The sequence below is a fragment of the Halichoerus grypus genome, chromosome 1 (genome assembly GCF_964656455.1).
Source record: "Halichoerus grypus chromosome 1, mHalGry1.hap1.1, whole genome shotgun sequence".
Taxonomy (NCBI): Eukaryota; Metazoa; Chordata; class Mammalia; order Carnivora; family Phocidae; genus Halichoerus; species Halichoerus grypus.
Genome location: NC_135712.1, coordinates 69,360,707 through 69,384,234, shown reverse-complemented (window position 1 = coordinate 69,384,234; position 23,528 = coordinate 69,360,707). Strand labels below are relative to the sequence as shown.

At 37.4% G+C, this 23,528-nt stretch overlaps 1 protein-coding gene across 4 annotated transcripts in view; it reads left to right on the top strand.

The window, feature by feature from the left end:
- SNX4 (sorting nexin 4) overlaps positions 1–23,528 on the top strand; it is a 73,586-nt gene that overhangs the window by 13,974 nt on the left and 36,084 nt on the right. For all 4 annotated transcript variants that reach the window (XM_078067011.1, XM_078067038.1, XM_078067016.1 and 1 more), the window contains exons 2-7: positions 2,670–2,791; positions 8,936–9,071; positions 9,149–9,298; positions 9,774–9,821; positions 15,799–15,854; positions 20,523–20,595. In XM_078067011.1, the coding sequence (XP_077923137.1) occupies positions 2,670–2,791; positions 8,936–9,071; positions 9,149–9,298; positions 9,774–9,821; positions 15,799–15,854; positions 20,523–20,595 (585 nt within the window). The remainder of the gene's footprint in view (positions 1–2,669; positions 2,792–8,935; positions 9,072–9,148; positions 9,299–9,773; positions 9,822–15,798; positions 15,855–20,522; positions 20,596–23,528) is intronic.

Sequence of the window (23,528 nt, the reverse complement as noted above, 5' to 3'; positions counted from 1 at the left end):
TTCAGAGGTACAGGTCTGTGATTCATCTGTCTTACACAATTCACAGTGCTCACCATAGCACATACCCTCCCCAGTGTCTATCACCCAGCCACCCCATCCCTCCCACCCCCCCACCACTCCAGCAACCCTCAGTTTGTTTCCTGAGATTAAGAATTCCTCATATCAGTGAGATCATATGATACATGTCTTTCTCTGATTGACTTATTTTGCTCAGCATAATACCCTATGTAATTTCTTGAACTTACTTTTGGTTGGAGTATTTCCTTATTTTTTCTCTCAGTAGCTAAACATACAACTTAATACTTGATAAAAATGTCTTATTTGACAACTGAGTGATTTCTGTTTTTGTTGACTAATAATTTTATTCCTTTGGGTTAGCTTCTTAGTTCTCTGCCTTTTTATCATCTTTTAGCATTTTTATCTTCTCAGTTTTTCTTCAGCATTTTGGGGGCACTTCCTAAATTTATTCATCATTTAATTTTTTGCCATACCACATAGCTTTTTCTGTCCTCATAGCACATAGGTTTAATTTTCTTTTTTTTTTTAAGATTTTTAAAAAAATGTATTTATTTGTGTGAGAGAGAGAGAGAGAGAGAGCGAGCACAAGCGGGGGCGGGGAGCAGCCAGAAGAAGGAGAAGCAGGCTCCCTGCAGGGAGTCTGATGCGGGACTCGATCCCAGCACTCTGGGATCATGGCCTGAGCCGAAGGCAGACGCTTAACTGACTGAGCCACCCAGGCATCCCTAATTTTCTGTATACATCATCACCAGTGGGTTTTACTGTAGTTTTTTCTTTTATTTCTTGGTGCAACCATCTTTCTACTTCTGTCTCTTGTTAACCTGAAAACAAAGGGCCACAGTGAGAGGCAAACAAGTGTATTTGGCATTAAAGAACTGCAATTTGGGGAATACAAATTCAGTAGAAACCCAAATAGAATCCTGCTTCTAGGGTGAAAGTAAGGGGTTTTTATAAGGAAAAAGAAGGGGCGGAGCAGGTACACGAGTTAAGAGAAAAAAAGGCTAAACCCTTAGTTATACGTTGTTTTACTATAGATTCTGTCTTCAGAAAGTCCATAACCTGTGGACTTGTGGGCAGGTTGTTTGTTCTGCTGACTTCTCAAGCAGTTACTTAAAACATTTGCTGTTTTGTCTAGTCCAAAGGTTTTGGTCTGGTCCGAACAGAAACGGATAAGGCAGCTTCTCTGCAGTGGTTGCTTGGCTCCCTTTTAAAATGGCTCCATTCCTGTCAGTTTTTCACACCTTTCTTCACAAACTGCCCTCAGTTATAATGTAGTGCAGTATTTTTAATTAAAACCTACCTCTGAACTTTGAGACAGAGCAAGGGGAAAAAACCCAAAGCACAGCAGTTACCACATGGTCTCACTTTGTCTTCCTCTTTTAGACTTGGAGTTACTTTGGTATTTTTAATGGCACACTTGCCACACATACAGGCTTTGAACCACCAGTGGTGTGTTTTTTGTTCTTTCTGGTTTTTTAGCATAGACCTGGGGATGTGTTAGCAGGAGCAGAGAGGAGCCTGCTCCTAGACCTTGCTGCTGTCTCACAAGTGGAGCCTGTTAACCACTGCCAAGGCGTTCAGGCAGATTTCAAGTTGGATATAATAAAAAAATAAATAAAAATCAAGTTGAATATAAGACGACGACTCCTTTTTTTTTTTTTTTTTAATTTAACCTATCTGCTGAAAATCTTGCCTTTTGGCATATGTATAGTATTTTCTTTCTGAAAGACTGAGATTTGACTTTGTTAAAACCAAAAATTAGATTTTAATATTGAGGATTATTCAGCTTTGTATAATATGCTTTTAGATTTTTTTCTTAGGTATTTTATATTGATTTATTCTTGGTCACTTACACAAAACGTCTATTTTTTTTTTTAATTTTTTTATTGTTATGTTAATCCCCATACATTACATCATTAGTTTTAGATATAGTGTTCCATGATTCATTGTTTGTGCATAACACCCAGTGCTCCATGCAGAACGTGCCCTCCTCAATACCCATCACCAGGCTAACCCATCCTCCCAACCCCCTCCCCTCTAGAACCCTCAGTTTGGTTTTCAGAGTCCATTGTCTCTCATAGTTCTTCTCCCCCTCCGATTTCCCCCCCTTCATTCTTCCCCTCCTGCTACATTCTTCTTCTTCTTTTTTTCTTTCTTAACATATATTGCATTATTTGTTTCAGAGGTACAGATCTGAGATTCAACAGTCTTGCACAATTCACAGCGCTTACCAGAACACATACCCTCCCCAGTGTCCATCACCCAGTCACCCCATCCCTCCCACCCCACCCCCCACTCCAGCAACCCTCAGTTTGTTTCCTGAGATTAAGAATTCCTCATATCAGTGAGGTCATATGATACATGTCTTTCTCTGTTTGACTTATTTCACTCAGCATAACAAAACGTCTATGTTTTAATAATTAAATGTGTGATACATGTTAAAATAGCTTTTGGAAAAGTTTGATGTGCTACAAAATGCTGCTGAGACGTATTTCATTTGCTGCTGTCATTTAGCAACCCCTAACAACTCAAGGAATAGAAGAAATTTGCTTGTAATATGTACTAACAATGGATAAAAATAGCTGTTTTTTTTTGAATACTGTCTTAAAAGTTTTGTTGTTGTCATTCTTCTTCCATTTGTTTTTGTCCAGATGACTGAAAGTAATTTTTGGTTGAAGAAGATCGAAATTAGTGTTTCAGAAGCAGAAAAGCGAACTGGAAGAAATGCCATGAACATGCAAGAAACATATACTGCTTACCTCATTGAAACAAGGTGGGCGATGAGAATTAGATAGAAAAAGCTTTGTCTGGTAGCTGTTGATGCAAGTTATGTTGCTTAATGGAATTGTTTGCAAGTCATTGTCTTTTTAGGTATTGGGTTTTTTTTTTTCTTTTAGAGAGAGAGAGAGAGAGAGAGAGAGTGTGCACATGTGTGAGTGGGGAGGGGCAGGGGAGGAGAGAGAGAATCCCAAGCAGGCTCCACACTCAGCGTGGAGCCCAACATGGGGCTCAGTCTCAACCCTGAGATCATGACCTGAGCCAAAATCAAGAGTCAGATGCCCAACTGACTGAGCCACCCAGGCGCCCCTGTTTCTTTACTTTTTAACAGATAAACAGGTGTGTCTTTTACTGTAGTACTCTTGGTAGCTATATTTTAATGCACTTGTGTTGGAAGTAGAAGGTTAGTGGAATACTTTTGGGATCTGAAATGTTACTTGACAAATGCTTTGGTGGAGATTTTGGAGTTAGGTATAATAATCCCTATGCGATTTTGGGAAAGGAGATCAATTCCCAGGTGTGTATGAAGTGGACTTAGGTAGTAAGATGGTTAGCAGGGAAGTATAGGAGGAGAGGATGCCAGTCTAAATCCTTTCTTTCACAGGAAAGAATTGATTGAGACTAGAACTTTAGACTGGGATAAAATTGAAAAGAGTAAATCGTGGAGTAAGAAATTAAAACTCATCAGAAAAATTGTCTTTTACCTCATAAGGAAAAAGTTAAAGGAATTAGACTGTTTTGTCTAGAGAAAGGCAAGGCAAGATTCTATTTCGCCAGTTATAAACAGTTTATATAAAGGCTATATACCAACTAGTTCTTTTCTCTCTGCGAGACTGAGCAGAAATGCTTTGAGTTAAAGACATGAGATTTTTTGATAGCCAGTAAAATAAAATAAATAGAACTACCAGATCTAGTTGGTAGTTATAACCATGTTTTAATGTGAATACATTTTTAAGGAAAGAAAATTTTAAATCCTGAATTTTCATAGGTTTACCAAAGTCACTGAGCTTGTCTTAAGGCTACACCCTGTGACTTTTCAAGGCTTTCTCCAGGTCTGTGTTTCTACCCAAAATAAAAGTTAAAATCTTGGAAAATGTTGTTTATCTACAGGCAATTCTGAAAGTTCTCTTTGTAAGTATAATTTTCCTTCCTCCACCAAAAAGAAAAAAAAAGGAATCTTCCCAAAACGAGAGAAAATTTATGTACAATAGGAACTTTAGGAACAGAGGGAGGTAAGGTCGGTCTTTTAAAAATTAGGTCATTTTGGGTTTTTTGTATTTTTTTTTTTTAAGTTTTTATTTTAATTCTTGTTACTTAACATATAGTGTTATATTAGTTTCAGGTGTACAGTGTAGTAATTCAGCAGTTCCATACATCACCCTGTGCTCATCATGACAAGTACACTCCTTAATCACCTGTTTAATCCATCCCCCCACCAGAATTAGGTCATTTTGTGACATATGTATCTACATATGTGTATCACAGAGATTTTTAAAAAATGTATTTATTTTTTTTATTAAGTAGGCCCTTCACCCAGTATGGGGCTTTACTCACAACCTTGAGATCAAGAGTCACATGCTCTGCTGACTGAGCCAGCCAGACCCCCCTCATAGAGATTGTTTTTTTGGTTTTCAGATTGTTTGTTTGTTTGTTTTGATGTAGTGTTCCATGATTCATTGTTTGCATATAACACCCAGTGCTCCATTCAATATGTGCCCTCTTTAATACCTATCACTAGGCTAACCCATCCCCCCACCCCCCTCACAGAGATTTTTAAAGTGATTAAAAAAAATATGGTCCCAGTAGAGGGTTTTGTTTCTGTTTGTTTGTTTTTTTTTTAAGATTTTATTTATTTATTTGACAGAGAGAGATAGCGAGAGCAAGAACCACAAGCAGGGGGAGTGGGAGAGGGAGAAGCAGGCCTCCCACTGAGCAGGGAGCCCAATGTGGGGCCTGATCCCAGGACCCTGGGATCATGACCCGAGCCAAAGGCAGACACTTAACAACTGAGCCACCAAGGCACCCCTCTTTTTTTAAGTTAAATTAGCTACTTAAAAAAAAAAAATCATACTTTAGAGATTAGTGTTAACTTTAGCTTTCTAAGTAAATTATTTTTTCCTGGTTTTTTTTACTATGAGGTATAATTGACATATAACATCATAATAGTTTCAGATACACAGCATTACCTTGCAGTATTTATACAGATTGTAAAGTGATCACAAGTCTTTTTTTTTTTTTTTTAATTAATTTATTTATTTGACAGAGAGAGAGCACAAGCAGGGGGAGTGGCAGGCAGAGGGAGAGGGAGAAGCAGGCTCCCCGAGGAGCAAGGAGCCCGATACGGGGCTCGATCCCAGGACCCCGGGATCATGACCTGAGCGGAAGGCAGTTGCTTAACCAACTGAGCCACCCAGGTGCTCCAAGTGATCACAAGTCTAATTAACTAGCATCTGTCACCATACAGTTATAAAATTCTTTTCTTATAATGAGAACTTTTAAGATTTACTCTCTTAGCAACTTTCAAATATGCAATAGAGTATTATTAACTATAGCTTACCGTGCTGCAAGTTCTTTAATATAAAACTAAAAAGGATATTTTCATTTTTAGTATGTGAGTATTTTATCACCCAAATGAGCAGTGAAATTTGCTGTTGATTACTTTTACTGCTGGAAGAGAATCTTGATTTGAATAATTAGAATAATTTATAGTTGTTTACTTTTGCTTTTGAACTGAATAGAGCATCATAATTTATAACTGGGAGTTAGGAGTGACCATACTTGAGTAATGTAGCTATATTCTGAATAAATATTTAAGTGGATCATCAGTAAATGTGTGGTACACAAAATGATTATTGGGTTGACTTTCACAATTATATTTCATTATTTTTTTTAAAGATTTTATTTATTAGAGCATGAGCCGGGGCAGGGGCTGAGGGTCAGGGAGAAGCAGACTTCCCACTGAGCAGGGAGCCTGACATGGGGCTTGATCCCAGGACCCCAAGATCATAACTTGAGCCAAAGGCAGACACTTAACTGAGTCACCCAGGTGCCCCCACAATTGTATTTCATTATAAGTGTATATTTATTTATCTTCCACAATATTTTTCATGTAATTCTAAATTAAGACAGTGATTCCTAAACTTTAAAGTAATAGGAATCACTTGAGGAATTTGCTAAGCTGCAGGTTTTTGTTTTTTTTTTTTTTTTTGAGGGAAAGTCTTGGAGGACTTTGGGCAAAGGAATGATATGGTCTGACATTTTTTTTTTTTAAGTCAAAGGTTTTTGAAGATTTTTATTTATACATTTGAAAGGGAGAGAGAAAGAGCACAAGTTGGGGGGGTGGGGGAGAGGCAGAGGGAGAAGCAGACTCCCTACTGAGCAGGGAGCCCCACACAGGGCTTGATTGCAGGACCCTGGGATCATGACCCGAGCCGAAGGCAGACACTTAACAACTGAGCCACCCAGGCGCCCCAAGTCACTGGTTTTTAATTTCTCCTGAGACTTTTGTTTTTTTGTTCATAGAATATGAAACCTTTTAAAGTAGATAAGAATATGCCTCTTTTAGAGTAGGTAAGAATGCCTTGATGGTTTGGGAGAAGTGTGATGTCATTACTTAAGTCTTCTGATTTGTAAAATGGGGCTAATGATACAGTCTATTATGAGCATTAAATGTTGCATGTAAAACTAGTTATATGCTATTAAATATTTGGCGAATGATTGGATAAATGTGTTAGTTTTAGGGTCCAATGTAAATATCCTCTATGTGTTTAGTCAGTCTCCAATGGCTAGACTTTGCCTTAAATGGCCTTTAAGAAAAAAAAAAACAAAAACTTAAGCAGGTCTTCTAACAGCCTTGTAGGTGTACTTCTTATAGGCTATATTAATCTATATCAATCTGATTATTAGCAAGATGTGGGTTCTGTTGGTAATGATTTTGAATAATTTGAAACTTGATATTAATCCAGATATTTTTTGAGCTAAAGTTTGAGAATCTGAATTGGAATAGTATTAGTCACAGCTAATGTTTGGGTTAACTCTTTAAAATGAATTCTGATTTGATAATTTATGTTTTTGCCATGGGAGCCATTTGTACAGTTTGAATTTCATGTTTTGTTTCTTTTTAACTGATAGGCAATGAGTAAATTTAGCGGCAAACCTAATACATAATGATAAAAACACTGAGCATCTATTGTGCTGAGCATGGCATGATGTATATACTTTCTTAAGACTACTTTATTCCAAGACTGATTTAGCTTCTGGGCCTTTATGCCCTAGGATGCAAATGCACATTGTGGTGATATGTGCATTTCTTGGAGGGCTTGAAAGCTATTGTCAATCAACCAATGAGAAAGTAGGAAGGTCCCGATAATGTTTAGGGACTGATTGATGCCTTTTAAGAATGATTATGCTAGTAGAAATCTTAAGTAGTCAAAATAACTTCAAATATCCTTGGTGTGGTTTTAGCCAAACTTTCCCCCAACTGTAAGTTGAACTTTTATATGACATAGCCTGCAGCCCTTTTTTTAAAAAAATTTTTTTATTGTTATGTTAATCCCCATACATTACATCATTAGTTTTAGATATAGTGTTCCATGATTCATTGTTTGTGCATAACATCCAGTGCTCCATGCAGAACGTGCCCTCCTCAATACCCATCACCAGGCTAACCCATCCTCCCACCCCCTCCCCTCTAGAACCCTCAGTTTGTTTTTCAGAGTCCATCGTCTCTCATGGTTCTTCTCCCCCTCCGATTTCCCCCCCTTCATTCTTCCCCTCCTGCTACATTCTTCTTCTTCTTTTTTTCTTTCTTAACATATATTGCATTATTTGTTTCAGAGGTACAGATCTGAGATTCAACAGTCTTTTTTTTTTTTTTTTAAAGATTTTATTTATTTATTTGAGAGAGAATGAGAGACAGCATGAGAGGGAGGAGGGTCAGAGGGAGAAGCAGACTCCCTGCCGAGCAGGGAGCCCAATGCGGGACTCGATCCCGGGACTCCAGGATCATGACCTGAGCCGAAGGCAGTTGCTTAACCAACTGAGCCACCCAGGCGCCCTGAGATTCAACAGTCTTGCACAATTCACAGTGCTTACCAGAACACATACCCTCCCCAGTGTCCATCACCCAGTCACCCCATCCCTCCCACCCCACCCCCCGCTCCAGCAACCCTCAGTTTGTTTCCTGAGATTAAGAATTCCTCATATCAGTGAGGTCATATGATACATGTCTTTCTCTGTTTGACTTATTTCGCTCAGCATAATACCCTCCAGTTAGCCTGCAGCTCTTTATGGTAAAGATAAGACTAGAAATGAATTTTTACATCTTTTTTCCCCTACCCTTTCAGGGTTAACATTTTGCCTTTGAGGAGATGTCCTGGTACGTGGATGCATCTGCTTCCTTTATAGCTTTTAATCCAGGTCTTTGCAGTGTCTTGGTGTTTGGCATGAATGGTGGTGTCTCATTGTGGCTGAAGTATAGTTAAAAATACTTTTTGTTTAATGGAACAGTAGCTGAGCCAGATTTTCCTGTATTGTAAAATCAATTATTATACGTTAACTGAATTATTATACATTGAGGTTTTTAGAATGTGCCTAAAATGATTATTTCTCTGGAGTTCAAATAGATTTTCTGTAACAGAAGGAAAAGTGATTAGGAGTGAGGGCTTTGGAATCAGAGAGGTTTGAGTGCTTTATCCAGAGAGCTTTGTGATTGTAGGAGGGGGTAGCTGCTTCCTCATCTGCACAATGGGCATAATCCTGCTTCACAGGGTGGTTAGGAGGATTAAAAAAGATAATACACGGAAAGTTCTTTACTGAGTGCCTGGTTCATAAGCATTTAGTAAATGGAGTTAAATTTTTTTTTTTAATGATTTTATTTATTTATTTGACAGAGAGAGACACAGCGAGAGAGGGAACACAAGCAGGGGGAGTGGGAGAGGGAGAAGCAGGCTCCCGCGGAGCAGGGAGCCCGATGTGGGGCTCGATCCCAGGACCCTGGGATCATGACCTGAGCCGAAGGCAGACGCTTAATGACTGAACTACCCAGGCGCCCGTGGAGTTAACAAATTTTAATGGTGGGTGTGTGCATGTATCTGTATTTTTAAAAAAGTAATGGAGATCTTATTCTGTTCCTTTTCAGGTCAGTTGAACATACTGATGGTCAAAGTGTCCTAACAGACTCACTATGGAGGCGGTATAGTGAATTTGAATTGTTGAGAAACTACCTTTTAGTTTACTATCCACATATTGTTGTGCCACCTCTACCAGAAAAAAGGGTAAGAAATGAAACAGCAGTGTAGTTCAGAAGTATTGAGCATTGAGACTATTCTTCATGATTGTTTTGTTCACCTAGGCAGAATTTGTTTGGCATAAACTTTCTGCTGACAACATGGACCCGGATTTTGTGGAAAGACGACGGATTGGCTTAGAAAACTTTCTCTTGAGAGTTGCCTCACATCCCATCCTTTGTAGAGACAAAATCTTCTATTTGTTTTTAACACAGGTATTTTTCTCTTATTTATTAGTCTTAAAAAAAAATTCATTTGATTTTTTTTTTCTTTTAAACTGTAGAATGCTTATGCTTAAGTATCTCTTTGCAGCAGCTTTGTTACTATATATGCATTTAATTGTGTTTTTCAGTTTGTTTTGATTTTCAAAAATATTAGGTTACATCACTCAGCTAACATTTTTATACTTAAAGATACTAAAGACAGTACTTTCTGGCATCACTTAAATGATATCAAAGTTAGTCTTAATTTTTTGAAGCCCAGATCTATAAAATCTTGGGTCTGTCTTTTGGTAATCTTTTGGAATCTGGATTGTATGCTTAATTTTGAAATGAATTCTTTTTTTTAACCTTTCTCCCATCTTCCCTGAAAGAATAACAGAATAATAGATACGTAATTTATTTAATTTGGAGTATTCCTTATAGGTTGTTTTATTTTGCAATGATTTCTAAAATTAACTTTAATTTTTAGGAAGGTAACTGGAAGGAGACCGTGAATGAAACTGGGTTTCAACTGAAGGTAAGAATATCTTTATGAAATAATTTGACAGGTTCCTTTACAATTCCTAGCACAGTGCCATGCATTTAGTGGATACTTGGTATTTACTGAATGAATGAATGTTGGAAATAGACCTCGCTTTTGCAAATATCATTGCTAATACCATTGGTAAGGTTTTCAAAGAAACACTCTGAATTCACTTTGGATTCCCCTAATTTTAGTTACTAATGAGACTAGAGTGGGCATATTTATGAATTTCATTCTGTAGGGAAAGAACATTTTGAAGCAGTAATTTAGACATAAGCTATAGATTTTTCCTGCAATATGTGCATATACTTTGCATCTTTTTTTTTTTAACCTCCTCTGCCTTTACCACTGCCACTCACATTCTTGCCCACATACTTACTCATTTTTTATGAGATATGAAAGACACTTCTGAATTGAGCTTGGTGTTCCCAATCATAGCAGACTAAAAGATGAGCTATGTGTCATGCTTCTTCTGTCTACTGGGACATGGTGGTCAGCTTTGAGTGGACATATGAGTCATTTTTAATTAGTGTCTGTTAGTGATATAGCTTTTCAAATTTAGTCATTATAATTTGTGTTTGGGAATGAAGCCATTATCTAAAAATTGAAAAGCAAGGTATGGTGTGATGGCCACCCTAACTCCTATCTGCTCTCCCTGTTGGCCCCAAAAGTAATGTAAACACAGGTTGTTGGCAAATTTTTGAAAGTTTTTCTCTCTTGTGTATACTGAACAGGTAAGTAGAAAAATGTAATGTAAATTGATAGGATATATAAATTGATGAGCAATTGATATGATAATTAAGTAACAGAAGTTTAATAGGTCTAGATAACGAGAATGGAATGTCTTTACAGTAGTTTTGAAAACACCCCCTAGAGATTTATGTATTGACACTTAGGGATTTGAAATTTAGCACAAAAAAACTTGGAAGAGAAAAATTTGTTTCTGCATGGAAAATATAATCAAGCATCTAATTCTGTCATAAGCTGATTCTCATATATAAAAATTTTATTGACCGGTTGCATGAAAAAATTAGAATTTTGTTGGCTATAATTCACTACTTTATGGTACTCCGAATATTGGAATTTTAATTTAGAGTTGGATTTGAAATAACTAAAAACTTTAAAAAATGTTTTTATTTTGATAGGTTTTCTGAGAACTAGTCTAAGATGTTAGGAGCTAATATTAAGGAAAAGAGAAAAATAAAACATAATTGTTTTGGTGACTTCTCTTTATTTAATAGTCATAGATTTAGTCATTAGTTTAGTAACTAGTTCACAGTTCTTTGTCCTTGAACCCAGTATTTGGCCATGACTTTGGTGACCTTGAGAGACCTCTCGAGTTTCTTCATCTATATAGACTCTGCTGTTTACTGAGTGGATTGAATCTTGCGTATAGGTGCTATTTAAGAGTTAAAATGTTTCATATTTGGGTTGCCTTATGGTAAAACCTCAGTTTCACTTTTCTAAGGTCTTTGAAAGGTAATACTTATTGCGCAGTATTAATAATTTGAAAAGTCAGACTCTTAATGAAATAGAACAGAAATAAGATGTATAAAGAGAGCTTGGAAATCCTTGTGTCCTGCTGTATTCCTTATTTTGTTGTGGCTGGTTCTTGTTTTAAGTCCTTTCATCAGTGAAATGGAATCTTTTAGATCACCTTGCACATATGTGCATGCACGCATGCATGTATGTAAGGTTCATGTACATACATGTTACCATCCCATATTACCTCTCTTTGGTTATAAATTGTATGTAAAAATGGTTGGTAAAGGAAGTATTGGAAACTATTTCTGTGAAAATGAGATTGTTCTGAATCAGCCAAATATTTATATTTCTAAAATATTATATTTTATAAGGATATTTGACATTGGGGGGCACTTGGGTGGCCGATTCTGGATCTCAGCTCAGGTCTTCATCTTAGGGTTGTAGGTTCAGGTTCAGGCCCTGCATTGGGCTCTGTGCTGGGTGTGGAGCCTACTTAAAAAAAAAAGAGAATATTTGACTTTGGCCTTTGGCTTTTGGATTGTCACCCTCAAATTGAAATGTCAGCTTACTTTAATTTTCCTTTTTTTTTTTTTTTAAGATTTTATTTATTTGAGAGAGAGAGAGCAGAGGAGGGGCAGAGGGAGAAGGAAAAGCAGACTCCCTGTGGAATAGGAAGCCCGACACGGGGCTTAATCCCCGGACCCTGAGACCATGACCTGAGCCAAAGGCAGACACTTAACTGACTGAGCCACCCAGCCGCCCCTGATTTTCCTTTTTTCACATGTTTGTTTAATTTAATACATAGTTTTGGCCTACTAGATTAATATTTTCTTGAGTCTTTTTAGAGTAATTATTATACCCAGCAAGATAATTATACAAATCTAGTTTCTTTTTTTTTTAAGATTTTATTTATTTATTTGAGAGAGAGAGAGCAGGAGTGGGGCAGAGAGAAAGGGAGAGAATCTCAAGCAGACTCCATGCTGAGTGTGGAGTCCGATGTGGGGCTCAGTCTCAGGACCCTGAGATGATGACCTGAGTCAAAACCAAGAGTCCGACACTTAACTGACTGAGCCACCCAGGCGCCACGCAGGCGCCCCAAAAATCTAGTTTCTTTTTTATCAGTGCTCTACTTAATATAAACATGAGCAACAACTCTTTTCATCACTGCTTTATATTGGCGTTTTTTGTCTTGAATATTTATATAAATATTCATGTTAACCAATTTAGTGAAAGAGCAAAGAGTTTATCTAGAGTAATGAACATATCAACTAGTTACTTTAGTATAAAGTAATACTGTTTTAACTCCCATTAACTCAGTTCCTTACATGAAAGTATCATCCATATACCCAAACCTTAAATGAATTTACGCTAACTCAGAGGAATCCAGAACCCTGTTTGTTGCTTGGAGTAGAGACTGCTCGTGTCCCCAGTCTGGACTTTTAAAATCTCTGCTAATCTGTGTATTACACAGAAACGCGGAGAGAGCCATTGTGATTCCAAATGCCGGGCGCCTGCAGAGTATCAGGTGCTCTTGTAGGTGCTGTGGAGACAGTAGTGGATGAGCTGAAAATCTTCATAAACTCCCATGTTCTTATGGAGCTTATATTTTAGTAGTTGGAGACATTAAGTTAACATTTAAATAAGATACTTGAAAATAGGTATGTCATCTTTGTTAAAAGAGTATGACAGCAGAGATTTTTTGTCCAGAGATTATTTTGAGATAGGTGACCATAAAACTTATTGTCCAAATGGGGACACTTTCAGGAGTAAAAAGGGGCACTATTAATAATGAGTCTAGGACAACAAGCATAAACCAGGACTGGCCTGGGTAAATTGAGTCACATGGTTGAAGAGATAACATTAGAGCTGAGACAGGAATAGGAAGCCTGCAGTGGAATCAGGCTGGGAACCAGAGAAGAGGAACATTAGAGAGAGGCCCAAGCTGGGTGGTGGTTTACTAGGCAACATTTGGGGGAAGAGAAGAATCAGAAGATGAAATAACCAAGGGAAGACAAGATCCAGGACGAGGAAAGTAAAATGTGGAATAAGAGCTGGGAAAGAGGAGGAAGTGGGGACTAAAGGAGAACATGGGAAGTAAGGTAGTAAGTTGGGGCTAGAGAATAGTTGGGGTTATTTTTCCTTACGCACGTTTGTCTTGTGCCAGGCTTTGTGAGGCACTGGGGGTACAGCAGAGAACAAAGGAGATGAAAGTATTGCCAGGGCCACCGTTGTGCAGCTCCCAGGGGCACCATGTGCATTGTGCCTTTTTATGGCTCTTATATTCTAGTGGACAGCTAAGGCACAAGGGAACAAGTAATGATGTCAAGTTGTGCTGTTTTCAAGGAGATGAAAGAAGGTGCTATGAAACAGTAATGGGTCAAGGGTCTTCTTTAGATATCTGATGGGGAATCTGAAAGAGGGTTGGTAAACTGTCAGGTTTGGAATAGTCCAGGTGCTTTTTTCAAGATCTGGCTTTGGGGACATTTTAGGCAACTTTTCTGTTTATGGAATCTCATGAAATGGTGAGCATGGTGAATTGGGTGTTCTGATGGACCTGACTTGACTGGATATTGGGTAAGCAAAGGTTAAGATGGTAATGTTTAACATTTTTTTTTTTTAAAGATTCTATTTATTTATTTGACAGAGAGAGAGATAGCGAGAGAGGGAACACAAGCAGGGGGAGTGGGAGAGGGAGAAGCAGGCTTCCCACAGAGCAGGGAGCCCGACGCGGGGCTTGATCCCAGGACCCGGGATCATGACCTGAGCTGAAGGCAGACGCCCAACGACTGAGCCACCCAGGCGCCCCAACGTTTAACATTTTATATGACTTTTAAATTGGTAAATTGTTGATATTAAAAGTAAAAAATAAATTGGCGTTGTTAAGAATTTGAGATTCCAGAAAAGGTACAAATGAAAATATCCTTCTTTACTCATAGTTTTTATGTAATTTCATCCTCATTTAAAGAATCGCGTTTGTATGTGAATATAGAGTCTTTAACACTTTGGTGTTTAGTTATTTTAATTAATTAAAAGAACATAAGGGAGTAATATATGCCTTAAATTCATAGGTATGTTTATATGTAAGGACTTTCATGTGCACTAGCTTGTTTGCCCCTGAGAAGTGAGAAAGGTCAAGAATTGGTGAAATACTGATTTTAGAAATAAGAGGATCCCCAGAAATCAGTGATAAATTAAGTTTCTATAGATGTTCTTGATAGCTTTTTGAATTTCTTGTGGTCTGAAGTTCTAAGAGCCTGAGTTTGTGGAGTAACATATTTGTTGCATTTGTTTTTATTTTCTTAGCCAAGTAATTTGGGGAGCCCCAGGATTGTTTTGTCTTGTTTTGTTAATTTGGGAGTATATGTAATTATGGGCTGGAAATTGGAGTAATGTACAATTTTCAAGCTGATTGCGAGTTTCAGACTACATTATAAAATTAATTCCTGATTTAGCCACCTTTTTTTTTTTTAAGATTTTATTTATTTATTTGAGAGAGAGAATGAGAGAGAGAGAGAGAGAGAGAGCACATGAGAGGGGGGAGGGTCAGAGGGAGAAGCAGACTCCCCACTGAGCAGGGAGCCCGATGCGGGACTCGATCCTGGGACTCCAGGATCATGACCTGAGCCGAAGGCAGTCGCATAACCAACTGAGCCACCCAGGCGCCCATGATTTAGCCACCTTTTATGAACTCTGTAGTTTCTGTGCCTGGTCAGAAATAATTCAGTGTTTTGTTTTGTTTTTGTTGTTTTTTTTTTTTTTTTTGTGAGAACTTAGGATAGGATTTGGATATATTGAAGTATAAATTTTATAGAATTCAGTTATTGTTCAGTGCTGATCCCTCTGTTCCTCCTTTGAGAGCAATTATTTAGAATGAGTAAAAATAGTTAAAAAGTTAAAAAAAAAGGTAGTTAAAAAGTTGTAACATTTTCTGTCAGCTAGATAGAAACTAATTTAATGTCATTTCGTTTTACTTTAGTGTATAGTATTTAGTACAGGTATTTCCATACTTCTTTTTTAAAATACTGATCATGACAGTGAAAAAAACAGTGTACATTTGGTTTGGATTCCATCTGGGAACCACCTGCGTATGCAGTAATGCATATGCTTCAGAGTGGTCGTTTTATTTAGTTTATCATTGTTTTTCTTGATTTAGAGAAAGGTAAACTACTTTTTTCCCATGACCTATTCTGACTTGTGATAATGCAGAGCTATGTATATATATCTATTAGTGTGTTGATGTTTATAATTGTTTTACTTTGGTACCATTGAATGCCATGTATTCAGTTTAATTTATTAAAATATTGTTTTTGTAGTGTTTTCAAAAATAATTACTAAGCTTTCTTTTTTTTAGATATGTTTATGTGTTTGACACAAATGATATGACGAAAACTGTACTTGAGCATCTTAATTCTAAAGGGAAAGTAAAACTGTTTGGATTTATACCCTGAAATGTAATTGTATTAAGTGAACAAATTATTTTTTCCAGGCAGACTCCAGGTTAAAAGCGCTTAATGCAACATTCAGAGTGAAAAACCCAGACAAGTAAGGTTTTGTTTTAATAACAGTTACAATGTTGTTTTGAATGGTGCCTATCAATTTATTTAATTTTTCATTTCTGAATGTATGCACTTTATTTGCTAACTATTTTAAATAGTAATTCACATTTAGTGAAATCCTCTTACAGTTAAAACTGATTTTGAGATTTGGTAACTTAATTGGGTTTAAGGTTGCAAGTAACTGAAGTTTTAGAAAATTAAACCACTGCTTTTTCCTACAAGTATTTATTAAAGTGTTGTTGAAGATAATCAGAAAAATAAGAGAAGTAATTTTTAATTTCATATGAAATCATTTTTCTTATATGACTTTGCTTGTCAAATATGTATAAATCTCAAGATAAGATTATTATATATTGTGTATATATTTAATAATAAACTACTTTGTATGCCAAGAAAACTTGATAAATGCGTACTAGTATAATAATTTCATGGAGATGTATTTATATGACACTTACTTCATTAACATCAGTTTGGTGTTTGTGAGACCATTTCTATAATAAAGGAAGCCTGTGCATTCAGAAAAAAATTTCCTTAGGCTGGGACCTAGGCATTTCTTAATATTTTGGTTTTACTCATTCTCTGAATTGGGTGGATAATTCAGGTTTTTCATTATATGGACCTTTACCTGGCCTTTGATTCAGCTAAATTTTTCAAATAGGAAGGTGCTCAGGCAGATGAGGCTTTTCCATTTTTGCCTTCGAAGCTCATGAGATGTGTTAGAATTTCTCTAGTTAAGCCTTCAGCATTAATTTCTATGTGGTATAAATTCTTACCAAATGCCAGGTTTGCATAGTTTGATAACGTATTATGCCTGACTTTATAAATCATAACACATTAACATAATGCCTTTGATTTTTAATAATACATTTTGAATATAAAATATAAATAAATATTTAAAATTTTGGTAATCAGGAAATTGTGATGGTAACCATTGAGGGCTTTTTTTTTTTAATAGTCTTATTTATTTATTTATTTATTTATTTAATTTTTTTCTTAAAAGATTTTAATTTATTTAACAGAGAGATAGCACAAGTAGGCAGAGCGGCAGGCAGAGGGAGAGGGACAAGCAGGCTCTCCACTGAGCAGGGAGCCCGATGCGGGGCTCGATCCCAGGACTCTGGGATCATGACCTGAGCCTGAGGCAGCCGCTTAACCAACTGAGCCACCCAGGCGCCCCAGCCTTATTTATTTATTTAAAAAATATTTTATTTATTTATTTGAGAGAGCAAGAGCATGAGCAGGGGTAGGGGCAGAGGGAGAGGGCGAGGGAGACCAGACTCCCTGCTGAGCAGGGAGCCTGATGTGGGACTTGATCCCAGGACCCTGAGATCATGACCCAAGCCGAAGACAGATGCTTAACCAACTGAGCCACCCAGGTGCCCCTTAATAGACTTTTGAGAGGAGTTTTAGTTTTACAGAAAAATGGAATGGATAGCACAGAGGTCCCATATATACCCTCTGCCCCCACACATGCACAGTCACCCCCACTATTAACATCCCCCACCAGAATGGTACATTTGTTACAATTGATTAACGTATATTGACCACACTATTATCACCCAAAGACATTACATTAGGGTTCTCTCTTGGTGTTGCATATTGTATGGGTTTTGACGAATTTATAATGACACGTATTCATCATTATAGTATCATACAAAATATTTTCACTGTCCTGGGGCGCCTGGCTGGCTCAGTCCATAGAGCACATGACTCTTAATCTCAGGGTCGTGAGTTCAAGCCCCACTTTGGGCGTGGAGCCTACTTAAAATTAAAAAAATAAATAAAAATAAACAACAAAAAACCCCAAGTATTTTCACTGTTCTAAAAATCCTTTGTGGTCTGCCTATTTATCCCTCCCTCCCAGCCCCTGGCAACCAGTGATCTCCATAGTTTTGCCTTTTCTAGAATGTCATAGACAGTATGTAGCCTTCTCAGATTGGTGTTTTTCACTTAGTAATATGCATTTAAGGTTTTACTGAGGTTTCATTATAAAGGTTATAATGACACATGGTATATAAGAGATGTTCTCTAGGTAAAGAACTAAAATTTTAAGTCACCCTCCAAAAAAAGCTTTGAGAAACCTAGTAGGCTAGCTAGCTTTATGACTTTGGTGGATGTACATTCATTTGAGGAACATGTAGATGAGACTGTTTTTAAATTAATATTTTAATATGTGTTCAATTGAATGTTTTTCAGTTTAATGAAAAATTTTATCAGTTGAATGTTGTCTTCCCTTTTCTGGCCTAACCAGGTTCCTGGACTGTAAAATTTTATTTAATATCCATATTATTATAGAATTTTAAATTTGATATGACCAATAACATAACCAAGCAGTTTTTTGCTTCTCTTCTTATGAAGTGTATAATTAATGTATAATTAGTAATAGAATTTATTTGCCTTAAGTTCTAGATAAGAGGATTGTCTATGTCATTCATTGGGTTTTTTTTTTTAAAGATTTATTTATTTATTTATTTTAAAGTAATCTCTACACCAAACATGGGATTCGATCTCATGACCCCAAGGTCAAGAGTCACATGCTCCTCCGACTGAGCCAGTCAGGCACTCCTATATCATTCATTGTTAAAACAGATTCTTCACGTACAGAATCTCTGTTCTAGCTATGTCATATATATATTTTATATACTGGGTCTAGCTGGCCCAATATATAATTATTATTCATACCATTACTAAAATAGTTTACATCATTAAGATACTTTTATTCTGTCCTTTCTTAAAATGTAGAAAACCAGAAAGATTGTTTTAGAGGGATTACCAAAATGATACTAGCTTCACGCATGTTTATGTTTCTTCAAACTGGGGTGCCTGGCTGGCTCAGTTGGAAGAGCATGTGACTCTCGATCTTGTGGTCGTGAGTTCGAGCCCCACGTTCCGTGTAGAGATTACTAAAAATAAATAAATAAATAAAATAAGTTATGTTTCTTCAAACTAGACTGTTAAAGAGCAGTTTGGAGATGGACCTCGAGTCTTCTACTTTTATGTGGCAATATTTAGACAATATTTGGGCAATATTTAGGAGGTAGACCAAGAGATTAGTAGAATGAATGGGGGTGAAAGAGGGGGGCAGAAAATACAGGTGGCACCCAGGTTTCATTCTTTAGAGTGCTAGGGAATACAGGGAAGAGAGATTTGGGAGGGATAGGGGAAGATAAGTTGAGCTTTGGGTATGGAAGCAAGTAGAAATGTCTGCTAGTCAGTTGGTGTTACAGATCTGGTGTTTATTAGGAGAGAGATTTGGGCAGGAGGTGGAAATTTGGAATTCAGTAGCATGTACATTATAATTGTGAAGCTTTGTGAATGATAAGTCACATAGAGTGTTTAGATTGAAAGATTGATTATTAAGATGGCTGAGGACCCAGGATTGGACCCCAAGGAGTGCCAACACTTTGAGGGTGTTTTCCAAAGTGTAATCAGAGGATTAGTAGCATCTGAATCCTGTGGGTTGGGCTTGTTAAACCTTCAGCTTTCTGAGTCCCACTAAGGCCTCTGTGTACAGTTTTGCTTGTTCACAGCCCTCTCCTACCGAGGGGCCCTTGGTAGCGTTTCTAACAAACACTTTAGAGGTTCTTTGCGCGCTAAAGTTGGAGGTGTAACAGGTGGGTAAAGGAAATGTATACTGCAAGAGAGACTTCAGGCATAACCAGAGAGTAAAAGGAAAATCATGAGAAAATGAAACTGGTGTCAAGGGAACAAATTTTTGAGGAGGGTGAGGTCAGCTGTTACACTGCTGAAAGGACCAAGAAAGATGAGGACTAAAGGATGTCGTTGGATTTTAGCAACATGAGAATAGTTAGTGTGTTTGTCAGGAGTATTTCTATACTCTGGTGCTGGAGGCAAAACTAGATGGCAGGGGGCTGCACGGTGAATGGGAGGTGGTGGTTGCTTGAGAGAATGCCTTGTCAAAGTGTGCCCGTGAGAGGCGTGGGTATGAGGGTGTGTTAGCAGTTCCCGTGAGAGGCGTGGGTATGAGGGTGTGTTAGCAGTTGGGTGTGTTGTCAAGGGAATGTGTGTATGTATTTTAGTATAGGAGAGGTAATTGATATGCTAATGAGAAGGAGCTTGCAGAGAGTGGAAGTTAGAAAATAGGAATATGGGGTATAGCTGGGGTAGAATCTAGAGTATTGATGGGAAGAAGGGTCCTCGAGGGAAGGAAGAAATAATAGTGGTAGATGTGTTTACTGGCAGGAGATCCTACTAATGGCTGTGTTTAATGTGTGAAGGTTGGTTGGAGAGCGACAGGTGGTGGTATCAGAAGCTTCACATCTTTACGCAGAATGGTGGTTATTAGATTAGGGAAACAAAGATTACTGAGCAGCATGAAGATTGAGGTTCAAGACCATGAGTTGAGCGCCAGGAATTTTTTCAAGGAACTTTTCAGACAAACAAATTTTATCTCTATCTCAGTTTCACAGTAAAAATTATGAAGTATGACATCTTTCCTTATCCTTAAAAAGATCAAAAGAAAATATGGTGGTTTTATTTTAAAGTTTTTTGAATTTGTATTGGTGTGTACATAAAGCCAGCATATAGTTAAATAGAATCAGTTTTGTTGTTCTCAGGAACTGCTGTTTTGTCTTTCAGTTTTTGACTTGCTTTCATGAGAAAACAATGATGTTTTCTTTCTGTCCTGTTTCAGGAGATTTACTGAACTGAAACACTACAGTGATGAGCTGCAGTCTGTCATCTCACATCTTCTTCGAGTCAGAGCTGTAAGTGGTCCCCAGGGCTTTGTGACACACATTCGTAAGGAAGTGCTTCTCGCCTAATCACGTTTTTAAATAATGGATGGTGTTTATGATGAATAGCTGGTTTTTGCATTCAGATTTGGCCTGTTCCTCATCCAAACTGCATTTTTTAAAAAAAAAGTGAAATGTTTTCTGGCATAAACATCTTGAAGGTTTTTAGCCTGTTGTTTTCTCTGTAGTTTGTATATGGTTGTTTTGACATCTTGTCAAAGGCCTATCCTTTCAGTGTTGGAATATAATTAAGTAAGTGTGGGAGTTTAGATCGACATGCAGTGATATCCTTGTACTTTCAAGGTTTTTTTTTTTAAATAGTGAAATAGTTTATATATGTTAGGCTATCCTGTGCCTGTGCTCTTAAATTCTCCTAAATAAACTTGTTTGGGGTAATGGTCTGCCATGACAAAAGAAATTAGAAATTGAGGCATAATCACTGAACTTAGCCATATGGTTGGGCTCTGGTAGACATGGAGCCCTTAGAACTTGGCTGTGCTAGAGACTTTGAAAGGGGCACCTGGGTGGCTCCGTCGGTTAAGAGTCTGCCTTCAGCTCGGGTGATGATCCTGGAGTCCTGGGGTTGAGCCCTGCATTGGCTTCCTGCTCAGTGGGGAGTCTGTTTCTCCCTTTCCCTCTGCTCCTCCCCCAGCTCATGTTCTCTGTCTCTCTAATAAATAAATAAAATCTTTAAAAAAAAAAAAAAAGACTGAAAGATACTGGGATACCAGGTCTAGGATCACAACTTACAGTGATTGGAATCCTCTTGAAATACATTATCTGGGATTTGTTTTAATGAGAGCATCTACTGGTGAGGAGTGGAAAGTGGGGGCAGTTTTAGATGAAACTAGATTGGCCATATAATAATTGTTGAAGGTAGGTGTTGGGAAATGGAAGTATGTTCTACTGTTCTCTACTTTTTGTATGACTGAAGATTTCTATGATAAAAAGTATAAAAAAATAAAATAAGAGAAAAAAATCCTTTTGAGTATCTTTATATTGGCCCAGTCTTCTGTTTAACCATTCAGAGTACCATTAGACTCCCTAAATAAATTATGAGATACTTTCTAATAAAAGAAAAGGTACCTGTGAGAATTAGTAGGCTAGAGTCAAGAACTGGGTATTGGGAAGCTGTGGATTGATAAGATAATTAGACAACAGTTCTTGTGGAAAGTTGGGGGTAGGGGGGACAGAGACACCCCAGAAGACTGGAAGAATAATTCATATAGCTTTGTCTTTTATGCTAGAAACCTTGGAGAATCGATTTAAATTAGAGGTCTGGCTGATTGTGAAAGCTGTATCCTTTTTAAAGGCCTTCAACCAAAGGGAAGGGTGGGGAACGCTGTAGAAAGCCTTGTTTAGCAGGAAGGTTAACAGTTCTGGGAGTTCGAGTAGGCAGAGGGACATAATTGTACACTCACATGACTAACCCCAGGTATTGAGAAGTTCTCAAACAGTCTTTCAGACCCAGAAGAAAACTAAAGAACAAAGCAGAAAAACCAGCTAGAATCAGATTTATCAGAAATCTCCGAGATGAGTGTGAATTGAACAGAATGTAATGGTTAAACACTCAGAAAATCTGTGAAGTATAGGTAGTAAATTTAAGTGAGACCTAAAGGAGGGAGACGTAATTGTCATTGCTGTGAGACTATTACAGATCATTTAGCCTGAAGGAAGGTATACATGATGCTTTCATAAAAAACAAGTAAAATTGTCACAAGGCAAGATAACCATAGTGATTATGTGTTGTTTTCTGCTGAAAGTGTATTTTTAAATGTGATTAATATTTAATAACCTTTAAAGATTATGGCAAAATTTAACCATATCAAATTTGTTTCTGCCCTAGGACTTTTATTTGCTCTTCCTCATGCCCGTATCACTTTTCCCACATGCCCCACCTTCAAGAACCTCTCTTGGCCTATTCTCTTTTGTCATTCATTTCTTATCTCAAATGCCTCCCTCAGAGAAATCTTTCCTGGGCATCTTATATAAAATAAGATGCAATTTTCTATCATTTTCTGTCATTTCTCTGTCATACTCTGTCATTGCCGTTGTCTTTATAGCAACACCGTCTGACATCGTGTTCTAATTTGTTACTGAGCTCCCCTACTAGGACATGTGAGCTCCACAAGAGCAGGTTTGTTTTCTCGCTGCTAAATCCCTGGAATAACGTCCAACTCATAGACACTCACTATATATTATAATACATTGAATGAAGGAACAAATGAATGTATATGCTGACATTTTTATGTTTAAGAAGAATCTGAAAAAACAGAAATTGCTTCTTTTATTTTATTTATTTTTTTTTTTATTTTATTTTATTTTTTTTTTATTTTTAAAGATTTTATTTATTTTTTTTGACAGAGAGAGACATAGCGAGAGCAGGAACACAAGCAGGGGGGTGGGAGAGGGAGAAGCAGGCTTCCCGCCGAGCAGGGAGCCCGATGTGGGACTCGATCCCAGGACCCTGGGATCATGACCTGAGCCGAAGGCAGACGCTTAACGACTGAGCCACCCAGGCGCCCAGAAATTGCTTCTTTTATTTTAAATTCCAGTATAGTTAACCTACAGTGTCATGTTAGTTTCAGGTGTATAATATAGTGATTCAACAATTCCCAGTGCTCATCACAACAAATGCTTTCCTTAATCCGCATCTCCTGTTTCACCCATACCCCACCCACCTCCCCTCTGGTAACCATCAGTTTGTTCTCTATAGTTAAGATAAATTGCTTCTTGAATTTAATCATAACCAACCAGGGAGAACTGGTTAGTAATGTATATGTGAAAAGAACCTTTAAAGAAAACAACCTCGTCATCAAAGAATTTGTAATACATAAGTAAGAGAATTCTGGGTATAGATATTTATCCCAAGCTTTTTGTTTGTTTGTTTTTTGCTCAAGATTCTA